This window comes from Anopheles gambiae, chromosome X, assembly GCF_943734735.2.
Source record: "Anopheles gambiae chromosome X, idAnoGambNW_F1_1, whole genome shotgun sequence".
In the NCBI taxonomy this organism is placed as follows: Eukaryota; Metazoa; Arthropoda; class Insecta; order Diptera; family Culicidae; genus Anopheles; species Anopheles gambiae.
In genome coordinates, this window is record NC_064600.1 from 12,434,340 (window position 1) to 12,452,620 (window position 18,281).

The 18,281-nt window shown below is 42.3% G+C and overlaps 1 protein-coding gene across 1 annotated transcript in view; it reads left to right on the plus strand.

Moving 5' to 3' along the window:
* Positions 1–18,281, plus strand: part of LOC1272280 (carbonic anhydrase-related protein 10) — a 71,144-nt gene that overhangs the window by 18,430 nt on the left and 34,433 nt on the right. The window contains exon 2 of the mRNA XM_061663298.1: positions 10,821–11,276. Coding sequence (XP_061519282.1) covers positions 11,219–11,276 — 58 coding nt within the window. The 5' untranslated portion in view covers positions 10,821–11,218. The remainder of the gene's footprint in view (positions 1–10,820; positions 11,277–18,281) is intronic.

Sequence of the window (18,281 nt, forward strand, 5' to 3'; positions counted from 1 at the left end):
TCTAATAGCTAAGTATCGGTAAATGCACGATAATGTTTGTTCTGGCGTAACATGAAAAATTTCAAATCATCATTCTACTTATTTTTTGCAATCATGTCATCGCAAAAGCGCTGGTTGTTATTACACAAGCGATTGTCCCTCTTCGAAAGTTGTGTCATGGTAACCATGAATATTATGATCGAAAAATGATTTTGACAGCCGCTTACTGCGAATGTAATAAAAACTGTCGACAATTAACAACACTGTCTCAAACTGAACATAGGACGACTCACACGACCCTGACCCAAGATCAGAGCAACGGAATGTGTTTTACTTTACGGTTTTACTACTAATATAGTTGATTTATACCACACTAATAGCGAGTAATTGCATTCAACGATTGTCGAACTGAAGCTTAACTTTCCCGTGAGTAATACACTGTTTCTACACGACAATGGCATGAACATGTGATGATAGAATCTGAAATTATTTTTGTTTGTACGAATACAACGATTGTCAAAGATTTTTGTTCAACAGGCATCAATTATTAATCTGTCTGAAATGGCATTACTTGATTATGTTTCAGCCGTGCAAGCCTTTGAGCCAATCCCCATACTATCCAACAATACAACAAGAATAGTTGTCAATAATTTAGCGGCATGGAAGGAGGCGCTATCGTGTGAAAGGCGATCAAGAAGCGACATTGCTCTTGCTTTGTTGTTTGAATTGATCAAACCTTACCGCACTCTGTTCCCGATCTTTTACTGGTGAATATTTGCAATTGATTTTAATAATAGGAATCTCCAATTTCAAACCTTGGATGGGAGATTGAAATAATCATCAATGATTTTTTTTTATTCAGAAGAAAACTTCTAACATTTTATACTGTAATAATTAATGCACACAAAAACTTCATTCTGCTGGCCCGCGGCTCTCGATTATGTACTAAATTTGGTCCTTTATCTCAAAAGCTTGCAGACCGCTGATTTACGGCGATTTTGCTAACTACTTGTTCATTCCACAATTAGTGTAAAAAGCCGTACCTAACTTGCAGCAAACACATTTCATGGGAGCTCAGAAACATAGAGGCACACATTGACACAATGTCATAGGGGAAAATGGAAAGATATTTCCGGCCCCGGGGTAGTAGGCCTACCTAGGTGCTGGCAACACTCCCAAATCAAACAAAACCCTGGCGCTTCCCAAGCTGCTCCAAGCCGTCATTATCGGTGTCCTTGGTTTGCCCTATTGCCCAAAATGATAACACACGGCAACATCTACATCTTCCCCGGCGCCGTTGCGAGACTGCCATTTGACACCAGCTCATCGCCAGTTCGTCGAGCTCTCGAGCAGGAAATCAATTATCCACGATATTGATCGGCAACCCGGGTATATCCGGTAGACGGATCCGGTGCACTGAGGCTCGGGCAGATAGTTTACTGTGCCTTGGAGCACGCCATTGAGGTTTCGGCGGGTTGCGACGAGTTGCACGATGAGCAAGCACCACTCAGCTGGGGAGGAGAGGGAGAATTGGCGGTTTTGGGGGCGAAGGGTGGGAGTGTTCGATGCTTGTCAGATCGGTGCGGTGAACCGGTGAATGTTTGCAACTTTCATTCCATTTTTTGTCTTGCTTTCTCTCTTTCTCTCTCTCTATTCGCGTCTGGACGCGATCGTTCGAAAGTTCGCCGCTCGACGGTAGTGCTGGCTGTCAGTTAGCTTGACACTGTCAAAAAACCGCCGGTGACAGCTCGGCGGAACTCCAAGAAGAAGCTCTTCTGTGCCGGTTCGGCCAGTGTCGGGCAAAGTTTGAAGTTGAAGCAAATAATTAAGATGGTTGGCTAGGTTGCCGAGCCAGGTTTACATCTGTCCATTGTACGACCACTTTATTGACGGATGCTTGATTAACCTGGAATTGTCATTAAGTTTCACTGGACCCGAGCTGCCCGAGCAAGGGCGTTGATTCTTCTTGCCACACGCACACAAAAAAAAAACCCTACCATCGTGTCAAAATGTCAAAACAATTGTCCCGGACTGGCCTGGGTCTTGCACCGGGCTGAGTTTTCATGAACACTCGAACCCAGCGAGAGGGGACGGACTCCCGGGGTTTTTCATTTCCTTTTGGCACGAAAGATTGATTTCTGGTCCTGGGCAACGTGGAGGGCAAGATTTATGCAAAAGGCCCTCCCGACGGTCGGCAACAGTCGTCAGCCGTGCACCCGCCGGGGAGTTTTCGCTCCTCTCGCAGACGGCTGACGGCTGCAGAGTACAATGAACCTCCTCAATGCAGCCCCAAGCCGTCACGGGCAGGAGTACCAACGGGGCAGTAGTTTTATTTCCGGCCCCGCCGGTACAGCGCCGTACGTCAAACGTCAGCAGGCCACACACTGGGGCCACAGTTGCTGGATCGGTTGTCGTTCGGACGTTGTTTCGGACAACTCGGTGCTCGAACGCAATGGCACACAAAGACATTGTCGAGCGGAGCGTATGGATTTCATATTCTAATCGACACTTAATCTGATTTGGAGCAGTGCGAGCGTAACGAACCGGAAACGAGTTCTTCCCCGTCCCCCGGCGCGTGGGGCAACATTTAAGTGAAAATTCTGCTCCCGAACTGTGCCAGGGACTGCTGCTGGTCGCTCGGAAATTCCCCCAGGAGAAAGGGATGGAGACTGGCACTCGCACAGCGATACGGTTGCAGTTCAAGATTCCGGCTCCGGCTGCAAGACTCCCGTGCTCGAAAGGTCGACTCAATTATATGCTCGACATGCTCGGGGTTGCATTTTATTCATCAGCTTCCCCGGGCCGGGTGATGGCAGCAACAAACAGCTCTTGTCAAGGGACAAGGAGCTCCGCATAATGGTGCTGTACTGTATGCTTTTCGCTCGCTTGATCAACGCTCGACATTGGCCGCACAACAAGAAACGAACTTCGGACGGTGACGAAAAGATGCACACGCGTGTTCGCCGTCTGTCCGCTCTACGGCGAAAGAGATGGTCAAAATGAATCTTGCCTCAACCCGGAAAAACAAACCTAACCACTGTAACACGCCGCCAGCACATCACGGCGGCCGGCCTGTCGCGCCCCAAAAAGGCCCACCTCAAAGCCAACGGCACCAAAACGTTTGAACGCATCCTTCCCATGCCCATTGATCGCTGATGGATGCACTTTGTGCGCGCTTACATCGTTACAGGAAGTCCGCTCTTTTGTTAATTTTCATTTTTTTGGAGTAGATGTGTGTGTGTGTGTTTTTGTGGCCCAAAACTAAATGGATTTACATTTGAATTGTTTGCTTTGCTCTCTCTCTCTCTCTCGCTCCCTCTCCTTCATGTGGAATTATAATTGGATTGATTGAAGCACAAACTTTGGCAGACGCGGACAGACGTTGGCAGTTTTGTGGGTACGGGCGCAAGAAAGGATGGAAAAGGATAGTCCCACCACATCTTCACAACGCTTTCGTGCTTGATGAAAAGCAGAAAGAGGAGAGAAGAAGCAACAAAAAAAAACGCGCGCAAATGTGTACTCTGCACATTGTCAGAATGAAGTAACATTCCCGGTCGGGGCGGGTTCATCTTGACGGGCACACAAGCTAGCTGACGTTAGATTTTCACTATTTTCACTATAGAGATGCAATATTTTACAAAATCTCGCTCACAGCTTCTTTTTTTTTTTTGCTGTTGCGTTTTTACGCTTGTTGCCAGGCACAAAATGAAGCTGGAAAGGGAAAAGCCCGCTCAACGAGATGCACTCTTTACGCGTCCTCATCAATCATACCGGCCATGGATGGCTGGAGTCTGGTAAGCTCGCTGGCCCCGGGATGGCATGGCGTGGCTGCTCGCGGTGGATAGCATTCATTTTTGCGCCCGGGCGTAGCGTAGTTGCACACTTGAAGTTGACGAAATTTTGCCTTCAAAAGGGCGGTAAGGTACAAGGACTCGATTGCCTGAATAGTGCTCGCGGCTGCGGCCGCTCCCAGCCAGCGACGGTGTGCCATTTTTCATTTCAACTGGATTTTCGGCGCAGCTGAAAGATTTATAAAGCCTCTCCAAAAACAGTTTGCGCAACGAATAGACTGACGTGTTTATAAAATATATAGTTTTTTTTGTTATTTTTCGCAGGGAAAATGTGTTACGAAAATATATATTTTCTCTATTGTATTTGCTCCCCGAACAAACCAACCTAAGCTTTGATTGCTCCTAATGAATGCAAGTTAGTAGATTAGGCAAAACGCATCTTAAAACAAGCGACAGGCAATGTGCAAGCCAATGCGATAATATTTCTCTTGAATAGGATCAACTTCTCGAGTTGTCTTGCGGTCGTTTGGTTGAACCGCGTGCGACCGTGGCTCACCTATTTGTCCCTTATTTTTCAACCAAAACTATCAGCTCAAGTATCACTTTCGCTTCGTGACGATGCATGGCATCACGCGCGAGTGCTTGCTCTCTCTCTCTCTCTCTCTCTCTCTCTCTCTCTCTCTCTCTCTCTCTCTCTCTCTCTCTCTCTCTCTCTCTCACTCACTGTATCTCTTTGTGTGTCTGCTCGCGTCGTGTGAAATCTGTGTCCGAATTATAGGGGCGCCCGGTACGAAACCAGAACCGTCCCGATTCGTGCGCTGTGCTTCTTGTGTGCCGATTTTCCACGTTTTCAGCAGGAAATAAATGAAAAAGTTTACAGCACTTCCCCGCACCTCCGTGCACGAACGGAGCACGGAGCAGAAAGGTGCACGGATAAGGTGAGCTAGCGTTTAGTGCCCCCCCCCCCCCCTGAGCGGAGAGGTAAGATGCACCGAAATGCAGTTTTGCTAGAGTGCTGCTAGCCCGCTGGGCAACGCGCGGTTGCAGGATAATTTATGTTTATTAAATTTTTCCAACTAATCTTTCGTAGCTCGGTGGAAGCTGAGCGAAAGAGAGAGAGAGAGAGAAAGAATGTGAAGAAGAAGTCAATGAAGAAAACCGCAACGGAAAAGGGGCAATCGTATTGCAATTTAATGCAACGGCGCTGTTTGGTGGCACTGGCTCACACATCTCGTCTGGGAAGGAAAGTAGATGATGCACGTCCTTCCTTTCGCTTGCAGAAAGAAAAAAAAACTCTAAGAGAGAGCAAGATGGGTTGCAATTTATCGACCGAGAAGGTGCCTGCAAAAAGGGGAATGCAACCTGGGTTTGTTAGTTTGAATTAGTTACTGGATCATGCCCAGCTTAAGAAATCCCAAACTTTCTGCATCGCAATTATCCGAAAATAAATATGTATTAATTGATCTGAATCGTGAATCGTTAGCATTCGTTGTTTCTTTGCTCTCTCTCTCTCTCGGGAAAGCATCTTCCCGCGAGTCTAGCAGAAGTGGAAAGTGCAATCAAGACAATTGAGTGGAATTTTACCAAGAACGGACATTTCTAGCATTTCAAGGGTGTAGATGAATTTAGTTTCCCGCTAGCTTAGCATGCGAGCACTACAACAACTACAAACAAAAAATCCTTCGCAGCCCGAAGGTATGCAATCTGCAATGCAAAATCACCTGTTTTAAGTTTCACTTCCTTGTACATTTCGCATGCTCTTCGTACGAAATTCTTCCGGGCAATCTTAACCCATCCTGCCCATCTCGGCATTCACCGCTGCCCAGCACTCCTAACTGCTAGGCCCCGGCATACCAAGAGCGGCCCCTCGCTCCTCCATCCTGAACCGTGCAGGGGGAGGACACGGTAGGCCAAAAAGGACGTATGCAATTTCTTCCCCGGCCAACACTGGGCAACATCGAACGGAACCGGTTATTTATCGGCACACACACACACACACACACACACGCGCCGTGGTCTGACTTCGGGTCCGGCTTTCCGTGCCAGATAGTAATTATTTTCGCCCACCCTGCGACCAACCGACCCTGCCATCTGGGGCAGGATGCGCGCCGGTATAGAAAATGATCGATTAGATAAGGTCGGCTCGCCCGGAACACCCGGCTGTACACTCGCTGCGTTCTGGGCGGGTACAATTTGTTCGAAAATATTGAGTTTCCCAATCGGTGTATCTTCAGCCTAACTAGTTCGGCCTGCCATCGACTGAGGAAGGCATCGGCAGGGGCAAACGGTGTTGAAAGCTTTAATGTAATGGTGTTGCTGGTGTGTGTGTGTGTATTTTTTTTTTTCGTTTTAGCTTTGTTCATGTTAATTGAAAATATAAAAGGCTCAAACGCCACTCGCCAACCGTTTTGAACACGGCGCTAGGCTGAGATTTAAAAAGGTAGATTACAATAAGTAGATGGTTGGCTGCTAGGAAGCTTACTGCAATAAGCCATTTTTCACTGAAGGAAAAGATGAATACGGGGGGAAAAACTCAATAAGCTGATTAGTTCGTGGGGATTGCATAGTTGTAGGCGTAATTAAATAATGCTTGTTAAACTTAAACAATTACTAATACTAATTCTGAACGTCAGATTATTTTCCGAATAAAGTAGACGACTTCTAAACAATTAACGATCGCCATAATTAACTGCTCGAAAAGGTATTACATGCGCATTGCTCTAATTGGAAGCCTATTTAGATCCGGCCGCTTGCTCGGCCAGTTAGAACCTCTAAAGCAGTGGTCGGCAACCTGCCATATAAGAAAGGGACAATCAATTGACACGTATTGCATAAAATAAAGCATTGCAATAATGCATTAGCAATCATGACACTTAAAATAGACAACAAATAAGTCATTAAACGGATGCTCAAAAAGTGTTTGTGTACCCAGCCGTTGACTCATCCGTTGATGGGTACATTATTATTGTTATATGGAGAGCTGAAACGTTATTTTATCTGACATCAATTGTGTGTCAAACTCTCAGCAAAGCAGCCATTTTTGACCTTCACAACTAACGCTAAGGAGCTGTTTATTGTCCAGAAATCCAAAAAATAAACCGACATGTCCGCGTAGGACGTTACGCCAAATAGAAGAAGGCTTTATCACAGATGGAAACAAGTTTCACAGAGGCTTTATCACAAGATGGACGTCAAGGACATACTGCCGTCGTCTACCATGGTGAAAACGGGCTACTATGATGCAGCAACAAAATCGCGTCGAACGATGACACCATGGAATTATTAAATTCGATACGAAAGGAAAATGAGAAATACGTTCTTGCATGTTTTAAGTACTTTGGGTAACAGTTCCGAGGAACTCTACCACATGTTTTAAGACCAGTCAAGTGGGAGAATATACAGAGCATATGTCATCTGCCCAATACACCAAACCAACCGAGATCAAACTGGTGAATATGGCTTTGTAGACTCTTAGTAGACGCTCTTGTCAAGTTATCGCGTTGGTCAAGTAGTCACATTTAGTCGTAAATGCGGTTAGGAACCAAATCGAGATTTTTTTTTATTTTTTTTTACTTTAACCGCCCCATGCCTATTGCAGCCATAATTCGCCGTTTTCTGTAAAATATTCAGCTAGAGCAGCGGTCGGCAAAGTCCGGCCCGCGAGCCAAACGCGGCCCGCCTCAACATTCAATCCGGTCCGCGAAAGGTTTTGACTGATTTTGAAAAATTAGAAGAAACTATTCGTAAACAAATTACTAAATATCTTTTAGAAAAAAGTTTTGATACCATCGTATTCTTTCAACTTTAATTAAATTAATATGAAATGACGGATTGTTCGGTATGTTCAAACTCAAGATCCAATATCCCCGTAAGTTTTACATGAAATTAATTGCCTTTTTTCGGCTAGCTGTAGAAATAAAACTAGGAGAAATAATTTGTTCATGTACATCCTTTGAAAGATAATTAATTAAACTTACTTGCACAAATGAATCTCAAACTTTGTGAGCTGCCCTTCGTCAGTTATCCGGAATGTTCACCATGATGGACGAAGGCATCCTAAGTTTTCTTGACAAAATTGTTAAAGTAAAGCTTTTCCATCATGTTGGTCCAGAAAAATTCGATGGAACACATGTGACGGATGTTGTACCAGTTTGCAGACTAGGGTGCCATGCTGAAATTCTGCCGAAATTAACCTAAAATGAACGCATTCAGTTTTGGCGTCATTGTTTGCCGCTGCGAAGCTAGTGTACGCGATTGCTGCTTCCTGAAATGTGTTTTCATGTTTCCCAAGTACTATTTCACTGTTTGGCGGGTTTTATCGATCTCCCGGCCCAGATAACGCAGTAATGTAGCCACTTGTCCTTCCTGTCTTCATTTTTTTTGCATCTTTTGGATCCTTAAAACTGAACCTGGGCTTTCTTTCGATGCTTTGACTGTTGCCTAATAGTGCCAAGATGTTGGCGACCAAAACGTCGAAGGGTTCTAATGCGACGACAGACTTCAGTACGGAGTCCATTTAAGCCGCTGCGGGGTGTCATTCGTTGATCGCGCACGCTTCTAAGCTGGTTGCTTCACTTTTTTGGCCATCGTGGTTAGAGTTAGAAGCCGGTCTCGTAGTACAGTCGTCAACTCGTACGACTTAACAACGTGCCCGTCATGGGTTCAAGCCCCAAATGGACCGTGCCGCAAATGGTTTATTTGTTTCCACATGAAATTTCAGTTTCAACACATGATTTTCAACACATAACAAAGAACTGTCAAACTCAATCCAGTTTGAGACGTGTTGAAAATCATGCTGTAGTAATTAAAAATTATTTTAATGGAAATGAAATGTCAGATAGATGTGGAACAACATTTTGCATGCGGTGAATAACAATGTTTACATTCGAAAGTGACTTGGAAAACCCTGTAAGTCACTGAAATTCAAGCCCACAAGTAGTGGTACAGGCAGGCCTTGACCGACAATGGTTGTTGAGCCAAAAGAAGAAGAAAAAGGTTAGAGTTTGCCTGATAGAGATATCAAGGTGAAGTGACTGATAGCGGTTGTCTGGTGTCTCATGGGATACTACTATTCAAAGTGCAATTAACGTTTTGCTAGAGCGGGTGAAGTCCATGATAAACCCATGCATTTGTCAATTTTGTTAATGCAATCGTTATGTAATTTTAACATTGTTCCAACACGACAATAAGTCTTTCGGAATGAAGAAAATCGCATACGAATATTTACCTTGATGAAATACGCCAAAGCCTGGTTACAATAAATTTATTTAAAGTTTTGCATGTGTAATGACCACTGATTTTACAACAATTAACTGACAGAAGGCAGAAGGCCGATAACTGACGAACTGAAGATGGAAGAACTGAAGGCTAAAGACTTCAAGTGAAACGCTAAAGATATTGCCTAAGCAGCAACCATCCATAGCAGAATGGTTCTTTCTTGTGACACTTCATACGATCGCACAGTTGACATTATTATGGTCATAATCCTTTCGAATAATTTGACACAATGGTCATGTCCGAGGTCAAATTTGCGGGATTTTACACTTTCGAATTTACGATGGGAGAGCATTTAACTTTCTTGATATGCAATATACATGCAATGCAAAATTTTAAATTTAGGGAAATAGCTCTATACGTTTTCACGATATGTTTTCCCTACCAATGTACTGAGTAGAACATATTAATGCTTAGAAGGCAATTGCAAATCATTTTGTAAAACTGTTTGTTGGTCTTAATGGAAATCAAAAATTTAAGTGGTACACCCCCGAAAAACATACAAATAAATTTATATATATATATATATACGATATGTTTTTTTGTTTATTCGTTCTTCTTATTTTCACACAAATCAGTTGGTTTTTTTTTAGATCTATTTTAGAGATATTTTCGATTGTATTTGAAAGCAAATACGTACATTTTAAACCCCCTGTTGTTTTAACGAGAACGACAATACCACACTGTCGCTGTTTACGAGTACAACGATTGTCGAAGTGAAAGTCAACCTGAATGCATGTTTGCTTCGATAATTTTTCAGCCGTTGAGACTTTTGTACCATCCCCAGAATAACGTCAATATTTGTTGCGGCGTGGAAGGATGGGGTTATCAATAAGTGATATTGATCCTTTTTTGCTATTAGACTGATCACATTTTTGGCCCTCTATTGCCGATTTTCAAATGATTAAACATTACAATTAGTTGGTAAAGTAGGTATCATCAATTTAGAACCAGGCTTGGGTGATATAATTACAGAAAAACAACAATTATGCCTGAAAAAGTTTCTAAAAGTTTAAAATTTAATAATTTAAGCGCAATAATAAAATAAAGCATTTTCCTGGCCCGCGGCACTCGATCATTTATTAAATTTGGTTCTTTGCCTCAAAAGTTTGCCGACCACTGAGCTAGAGGAATACGTGAATTTTTAGACAGATTCAATCCACCCAATGTTTTTTATACATTTATAAACGATCTAGTGAAAATTGTGTACAAAAATGAAGTAGTAACTTAAACACAATTTAATTGTAAACTCACACCATTCCAGAAGCTTAAAATTATTATCTTTCTGAACTGATGTGAGTTTACAATCAATTTGTGTTTAAGTTTCTTGTTTTGAACTGTGTTACATTACAGTTTTATGAAAATCCTTTATTTTGGTAAAATTCTACTCCGAAGCAATTTATGTGATTTTTAGCTAAATTATTTTCAACGATGTTGTAGTGTAATTGGAAAAATATTTGGCATTTTTTTTCGGCCCTTTTTTCACTAACGACGCAAATGGATGGGTCAAACGTTCAACAATTATTTTACCTGTTCATGAATTATAAGATTGCCCAAATATAGTTCGATTTTTCAGCATTGGTTTGCAGCTACAACCAGGTATTTTATGGTGGATCAGGTAAATCAGGGAATTACTGATCAATAAACATATTCGCCACAACTCTTACATTAATGTTTAATCTGATGTGTTGATGAAAAAAGTCAGAATTGTTTATCGTATTTTAACTCACTCCAAATTAATGTTCCCTTCCCTCTCTCTACCATTTCTTCACGCAGCGATGCATGGTTCCCCATTGCCGCAAAGTGCTTACTGCCTAAGCACGGCCCAGTGTAAAGTGTGATTGCCCGCGACACGCACCGATCAAACAGCACCAGCACCCCGCAGCTCAACGATCAACACAATACCGAGGCCCCCGGCTGGAAAAGCTGCTCCTGGGCGCTCACGCGTGTGCCGACCCGAACCGGTCCGTTTTGGTGCAGTTGCAATAGAAGCGAATGCCACTCGGACGCACGGTGTGTGCCAGTGTGCCAGTGTTGTAGTGTAGTGCTGCTCCTTGCTGGGCACGAGAACATTCGCACGTATTCGTGTGTCGGCCCCACTTTACGTGGTCGCCCTAGCACTGGGAAGCTTCTGGCGGCATCGCATCGCATCCCGGCCAAACAAGTCCAGCATTATGGGACTGCTGATTAACGTGAAAGCGCTCACCTTGCTGCTGCTGCTCCAGATACCGGGTAAGTGTTAAATGCCGCCAACCGACACGCAAAAGGAGTCTTCCTCGAGAAGGAGATGGGGGCTGGTCCCGCCCAACATTTACGAGTTGCCGTTTGGTCGTGGCATCCTTTTTTTTTAGCATTTATGAGCCGCTTCTGCGTGTGCGTTAAAATATGCTTCCTTCTAAACGTGTCGACGGCCCATCAAAAGCGGTGGCGAGGAACGGCTGGTGGGGACCGTAAAAGTACGACAAACGGTCGCACTTTTCCTGCATCGTAACGCACACTGTTACATGCTTACGCTAACACACATTATCACATAAACATACGCACTTTCCGGTATCCATTTCAGAATGTCCTGAGGAACATGAACAATATAATAAACAATTTATTTAAAGCTCATTTTATAAATGCCCTAAAAAATACGAAATAGTTTTTGACTTCAAAACCAAAATGAACGTTTCTTGGCTGTCCTTTTAGAAATATTGTTATTAACTTTGTTATTAAATTCCTAGGATCGTTTAAGTTAAACGTGCATCTAAATGTCTAGTACGCTGAAAATTTTGTTTACAACAATATTTTTATTATTATTTTTTTGTCTTATGTCGTCACATTATTCTGTATAAAAGAACATTACAATAAATTTGTAATGTTTTTGGCAACGAAAGAGAGAGACAGAGCGAGAGACATAAAGAGAGAGAAAACAGGAGGCCCAGCACTATGTTTTGGTAGCAAGCATCAGAAGCGAGTTTAATTTCTTTTTATAAATGTTCAATCATCAAAATGCAATTCATCTGGAATAGTACCGTACTGCTTCAAATTACGAACACTTAAGGCATTTTTTGCATTTAATATTTTCTTACTAATAGAATTTCAATCAGTCTAACCTCAGTATTACTTACTTTACTAGAGCAAACCTGATACTTTTTAGAAAAAAAAAAGATTTTCAATAATTTCACTCGAAACATTGTAAAATATCATGAATCTGCAACGATATTTTGATTCATATTCCGGACAATGTTGAGCTCATGTTTCAAATTACGGACGAATTGATTCGAATTGCGGACAGCCTAGAAATTATTTTTAGAACCTTTAAATTTACGCACACACTGCACCTTTTTAATTTTCAACTTGTTTCAAGGTCAGGACACTTGATTCTGGATGTCAGAGTCCTCCCAGATCGACAGAACAACGGTCTGAAATAAAACGGGGTTTGGATGTTATTTTTCTCTCGTGCTCTTGGATGAATGGAATCCAAGAACTGCTATGCGAATTGACGACCTTTCCCGCACGGCCATCAATGCATTTGTCACATACATTTTCAAACATCGTTGTTGAAGCATAAATCATAATTTATTTCGGCTGTCCGGAATTTCAAACAAGCTAAAAAATCTTGCTTCGTATTTCGGACAGAATTAAATACGTGTTTTAATGAAATTCAGAACACAATTTGTTAAAACCCTGTTGTTTGAAGCAAAACTGCTAAGAATGCCTCTGGCGGTAAACTGACCGACAAAAAATATTTATTTACTATGACATCAGGGCCTACTAAGGGTCAGTTACATTTTTTATTGATTCTAGTACTCCATGGCAATTATTAAAAAATAAAAAGTGGTATGACCAGGAACTGCATGTCAAGATATATAATAAAAACATGTCAAATGTCCGGAATTTGAAGCTGTCCGTAATTTTAAGCATAACGGTATGAAGGTAAAGGTAAAGACGGACACTGCGGGTAAGAAGGACACTTCTCAAAGATGCATGAAAAGGGTAATTTTCGAATAATTCAACAATGCAACATTCAAACTAAAATACAACAACACATTTGAGAACATTATTGGCATAAAATATGCAAAATTGGTTGAATTCACGAACAAAACTAATTTTCAATCGTTTCGCACCCTGGTGGATCTAAGTAGACTACTGCGGATCTTAAGATTTGTTACTTGCATCGTTTTATATTTTCGTAAGTTTTATTACATGAATGAGTTGTCGTTATTAGTTGAATGAATAACATTGCTTTTTGGTGATTTATGAATCCTGGCACCAAAGCGGGAAAGACTGACACTCTATCGTAGGGAAAGATAGACATCGAATTTGTTAATTTATTTTACTTCTTGTATCAATTGGTGGTGAATATATTTCATCAAACACCCTAAATAAGGGTATTCAGACTATATAAACCATCCAGCAGCTAGAGAAAGCATTTAAAAAGGCGAGAAATTTAACGCCGGTCAACATAGCAGTGCGTTATGGTACTACTTGCTCGACGCTGGTGAGGCACTTCACGAAACCCAATATCTTGATGAGAGACTCTATTAAAAATATGTTCAATGGAAAAAATGGCTTCACCTGTTAACAAGTCCCTCAAACACGATGTGGTCGTGAACATGTCGCGGAGTAAATTCCTAAAAGGAAGTTGTAGACTGTTGTTCTGTAAGCTAGTGCATCTTCAGCTGTTAGAGCCTGATATTTCAACAATGCTTTAGATGCTGCATGCTGGGAGGTGCTAGAAGTGGCGCTTACAATTCCTAAATTAACGGCTGAATGAATCTTCGTTGCAATTGGCCAAGAATTGGTGTATGTACGTACCAGGTCGTGGAAATCGATGGGATTTGTTAAAATATTACAAACCTCTTTAATTTCCAACGGTTTGTGCAGTTGTCCGTATCTTTCCCATATCAAGTGTCCGTCTTACCCGAACATTTTAAAACTGTAAACATGTTTTTATTTCATGAACAAAACATCAACATCGATGGAAATTTAAAAGTTTCAACACATTATGCGATAAAACATGAGTTTAAGATAATTTTTGCACATTTTCATGGTCGTTGTATTCATATATTCCTAGTTTTTTTTTACATTTTCCATAAGGTGTCCGTCTTTAAATACATTCCCCTAAGAAAATTGCCTTTCTTTGCAAAACAACATACGACCTGAAAAAAAAAAACAAATATGTTTCTAAGCCAAAAGTCGCTCCCAAAAAGCAAACATCACTTGAGTCCTCCGCCAGACACTTTCGGGAAGGGAGAACGATTGATGGACGCATAAAAACGCCGAGCGGACATGAAAACGCCCCAGGCCGGTACACACGGTAAAGCGTGCGAGTGGCCACTTTTATGAGGCCCCACCCAGGGCCCCGCCATTACCCAGCGCTCGTGTGCGCTTAAAAACACATGCACAATCGAGCACTTACGAGCGCCAGTGGGGACGCAAAAAGGAAAGGGGAGTGCAAAAAAAATTAGTCCATCCCTTTGCACTCATTCCATTAGCCGGCGACCACACACGTCCCCTCCCCCCCATGGAAAAGCTTGATATAGGCGACGTTTGATGGCCCGATACGTAAAGCGGTCAGCTTCTTACACGCTCGTTAGGACGGTGTCGGATGCTGGAATTGGTTAATTGCACGACAGCGAACGTACCCAAAGCTGCCCGTCAGCAACCGCCTTCCTTACGTACGTGAAATCACACCTCCGGTCTCCACCCCCTCCTGTCCAAAAACCCTTCCCTTTGCATGGCTTTGGTTTTTACAGCACGCCATCACATAAAAATAAACAACTCATCATCCGTTACCTCGGTACATCCGAAAACACCTTCAGCCCCGGAGAAGGACCGAGGACTGACACACGGGGTGCACACACATACACACACAGGGGCTAGTAAACCTAATAAAGCGCTCATAGTTTATGTCACCAAAGGAAATCCTTTTACGGGACTTTGTTTCGTCCTTTCCGGTTGCGTCGCCCTGCGTTCCCCTGCCCTCCCATTTGCCCCGTGCCCTGTTTCGTCCTGCCCCCCCTCCCCTCTCTCCCCCCCCCCCCCTTCCCCCACCAATTTTTGTAGCCCAGCAGCACGGAAGCATAGCGTCCGTGGCCTCTTTTTCAAACTCTCTGAGTGCCTTAGTGAAAGATTTCATAAACACCTGTGCATACACGCCGAGCGCACAAAGGAGCGCCCTGCAGGTGTTTTAACACGGCGGCGGCCCCATTCTTTACAACAGCATCACCTCACACACAAACACACATGGAAATGGCACGGTGCAAATGTACGAGTGAAATTGGAAAAGTAAAAGCACGGGCTAGTGTATGATGATCCTTCTTCGCCTGCTACGGTACACGGCATACCTGCACTCTTTGCCACATCTTCCCCCCCCCCCTCCCCCCCCCCCATTCCCCCCCAAAACCCTAGGCATTGGCCAAAAGGGAAAGAAAAAGTGTCGTACGGCGCAAACAAAACAAAAAAAACACACTGTGTCCTTTAGCCCTCCCCAAACCGTGCGTTTCGTCAAACCCCTACTGCATGGCCAAACCGAAATGTGCTGCTGGGAAAATCGTTTGGTTGGCAAGACACCTCGGGTTTCCAGTTGTACAATCCACCCAACTGTTGGGAGCGAACTCAGTGCCTCTCTGATCCCTCCCACCCCTCACACACACATCCGCACGGGGCTTTGCAATTGCATCACACGATTATGCAAATCGGTCACTGATGTTGCTCAACCGAGTGTTCTTTCTCACTCTCACACACACACAACCACAGGCCCTATCTTCTAGCCGACGTTCATTTTACGGCAAAGTATGACAAAACCTGTGTGGAGAAAAAGTGAAGAGAGAAAAAAAGCCCCAAAACGCATGCACACATCGGTTGCTTGTGGCAGTTGTTAGGTTTTATTTTTTTTTTATTTCTTTGCGTTTACTTCAATCAACAGACTGCCACTTCGTTGAGGTTAGAATGTTTGGCGGGATGTAAGTTGATGATGCTCTTAGAATAATTTGTTGCACGACGGTATGCGCCGTCTGTTGGGCGGCAGTAAATTACCTTTCGATCGTTTGATGTGTGTGTGTATAAATGGTAGTTTGTCTCAAAGCACGGTCATTAGATTGATTATTAGTATCATTTCACTTTTATATATGTTAATACTTCACACAACAGCCGGTCTTGTGGTACAGTATGTCAACTCGTACGACTTAACAACATGCCCGTCATGGGTTCCAGCCCCAATTAGCGTGCCGCCATACGTAGGACTGACTATCCTGCTATGGGGGGTAATCCAAAAGTCACTGAAAGCCAAGCCCACAAGTGTGGTACAGGCAGGCCTTGACCGACAACGGTTGTTGAGCCAAAAAGAAGAAGAAGACTTCACACAACAATTAATTCCCCTGTAATCGCTAGTACTAAGTAAAGCAAAACGACCTGACCATTCCACAGTGAGCTGCTGCTGGGATGAAAGTATATTATGAAAGATATTAAAAAGAAATTATCACATTTCTTTAAGCCGAGTGAAACAATATATCAAACTACGAAACATCACGAAATTTCAATATCCCATGAAAATGTTGTTGTTTGTACAGTTTTGAGAGGCTTTGGATCCGGCGGAGTTCTTTCGTCTCTAATAGAAATAAAGATACAGACTCTTAAATTAAAAGGTCCTGGAGAAAATTAACATAATAGTTTTTGCTATTTTACCTACTTTGCACCATTAAATAACACAAATTTCAACCCAATATATGGAAATCTATTTGCTTTGAAACATGCCCGTCATGGGTTCAATCCCCAAATAGACCGCGCCGCCATACGTAGGACTGACTATCCTGCTATGGGGGGGAATCAATTAGTCACTGAAAGCCAAGCCCACAAGTGGGTACAGGCAGGCCTTGACCGACATCGGTTGTTGAACTAAAGAAGAAGAAGAATTTGCTTTGGAAAAATGCAATTTATTTTCTACAAAAATGTTTCGTTTATGAACATCAAGGATGCCAGGAAGTCAAGTGTCCTCCTAGTGTGAGGGTCACTGGGCAAAGAAGCTGCTGAAGGGAGTCGACATGAACATGCTCAAAATAGCGCTAGTGCAGCGATGTCAAACTCATTTGACCACACGAGCAAATCGTTAGCAGTTCCTTTCATGTCATATTGGAATAGCAGTTAACATTCATGTGAAATACATTTTAATAAATCTAAGAAACGTATTATAGAAGGATATTGGTAGCAGATTATTTCCATTGGCCAAAGGCCTCTGATGTTTTTTTTAAATATTTTTTAACTTTCATAATTTTGTGACAACTAAAAAAATATAGTGCGCAAAAATAATGGCAATAACTTGCTATGAATAGCTTGGTTGGTTTATCCATGGTAGAATAGTAAATTTTATGTTAAAATTGGTGCCATTTTTATAATCTAAATCATTGTGTGTCTATAGAATGTAGACAGCATTTATGTACATTAGAAACAGTGATTTTTTTTTATTTTCTCATGCAGTCTAAGGTCTGTGGATTACTACAAATCTGGTTCGTGTCCAGATGGTCCAGTGTACCTACACAAATATTCATTTGATAGTCGGAGAGTGCATGGTGTCATACTACTCCTTAGTAACGGTTACTACCTTTCTGCTGGCCGCCATAGAAAATCATATTCTTCAACATCAGAGCGATAAGCCCATCTGTAGTCTATCTAGTTACCTTGGGGTCGCCTCATAGAAATGTTCAAATTGTTCGTAACATCCTGTCCAAAGTAGCACATATTTGTGCTGACATCTAATTATAACTGATTTGTATACGGTTATGCAGAAGTATAATGTTCTAGGCTGCAAAATATGCCTAAAGAGGGTTTTGACCGGATATTTTCCCAACACAATATACTAATAAAGTATCAGAGGTTGCGTTTTTGATTCCAGTTGGATTTTAGTGAGTTATTTTTTCCTACAGAAATCGCTACTTAGGTCAGTAAATCCTCTAATAGAATGCTTCAAAATGAAATAAAAGTATTTTATCAAAACCACATACAGTTTTTAATACAGGAATTAAATGGTTGATTCCGGACGATAACGATTTTGAATAAGTTAGAAGCTAAAATGCCTGAAGTTATTTAAAAAAAAGGTCAAACAAAAAAAATGTTTTATTCTATTTTATTCACCAGAAAATGTTTAAACTGAGAAAGAAAGTTTTTCATTAATTTTGTAACCATTTCACTAAAGAAAAACCAAGTGTTTAGCAAAATGCACGTTTTGGCTTTTTCATCTATAACTCGAACAAT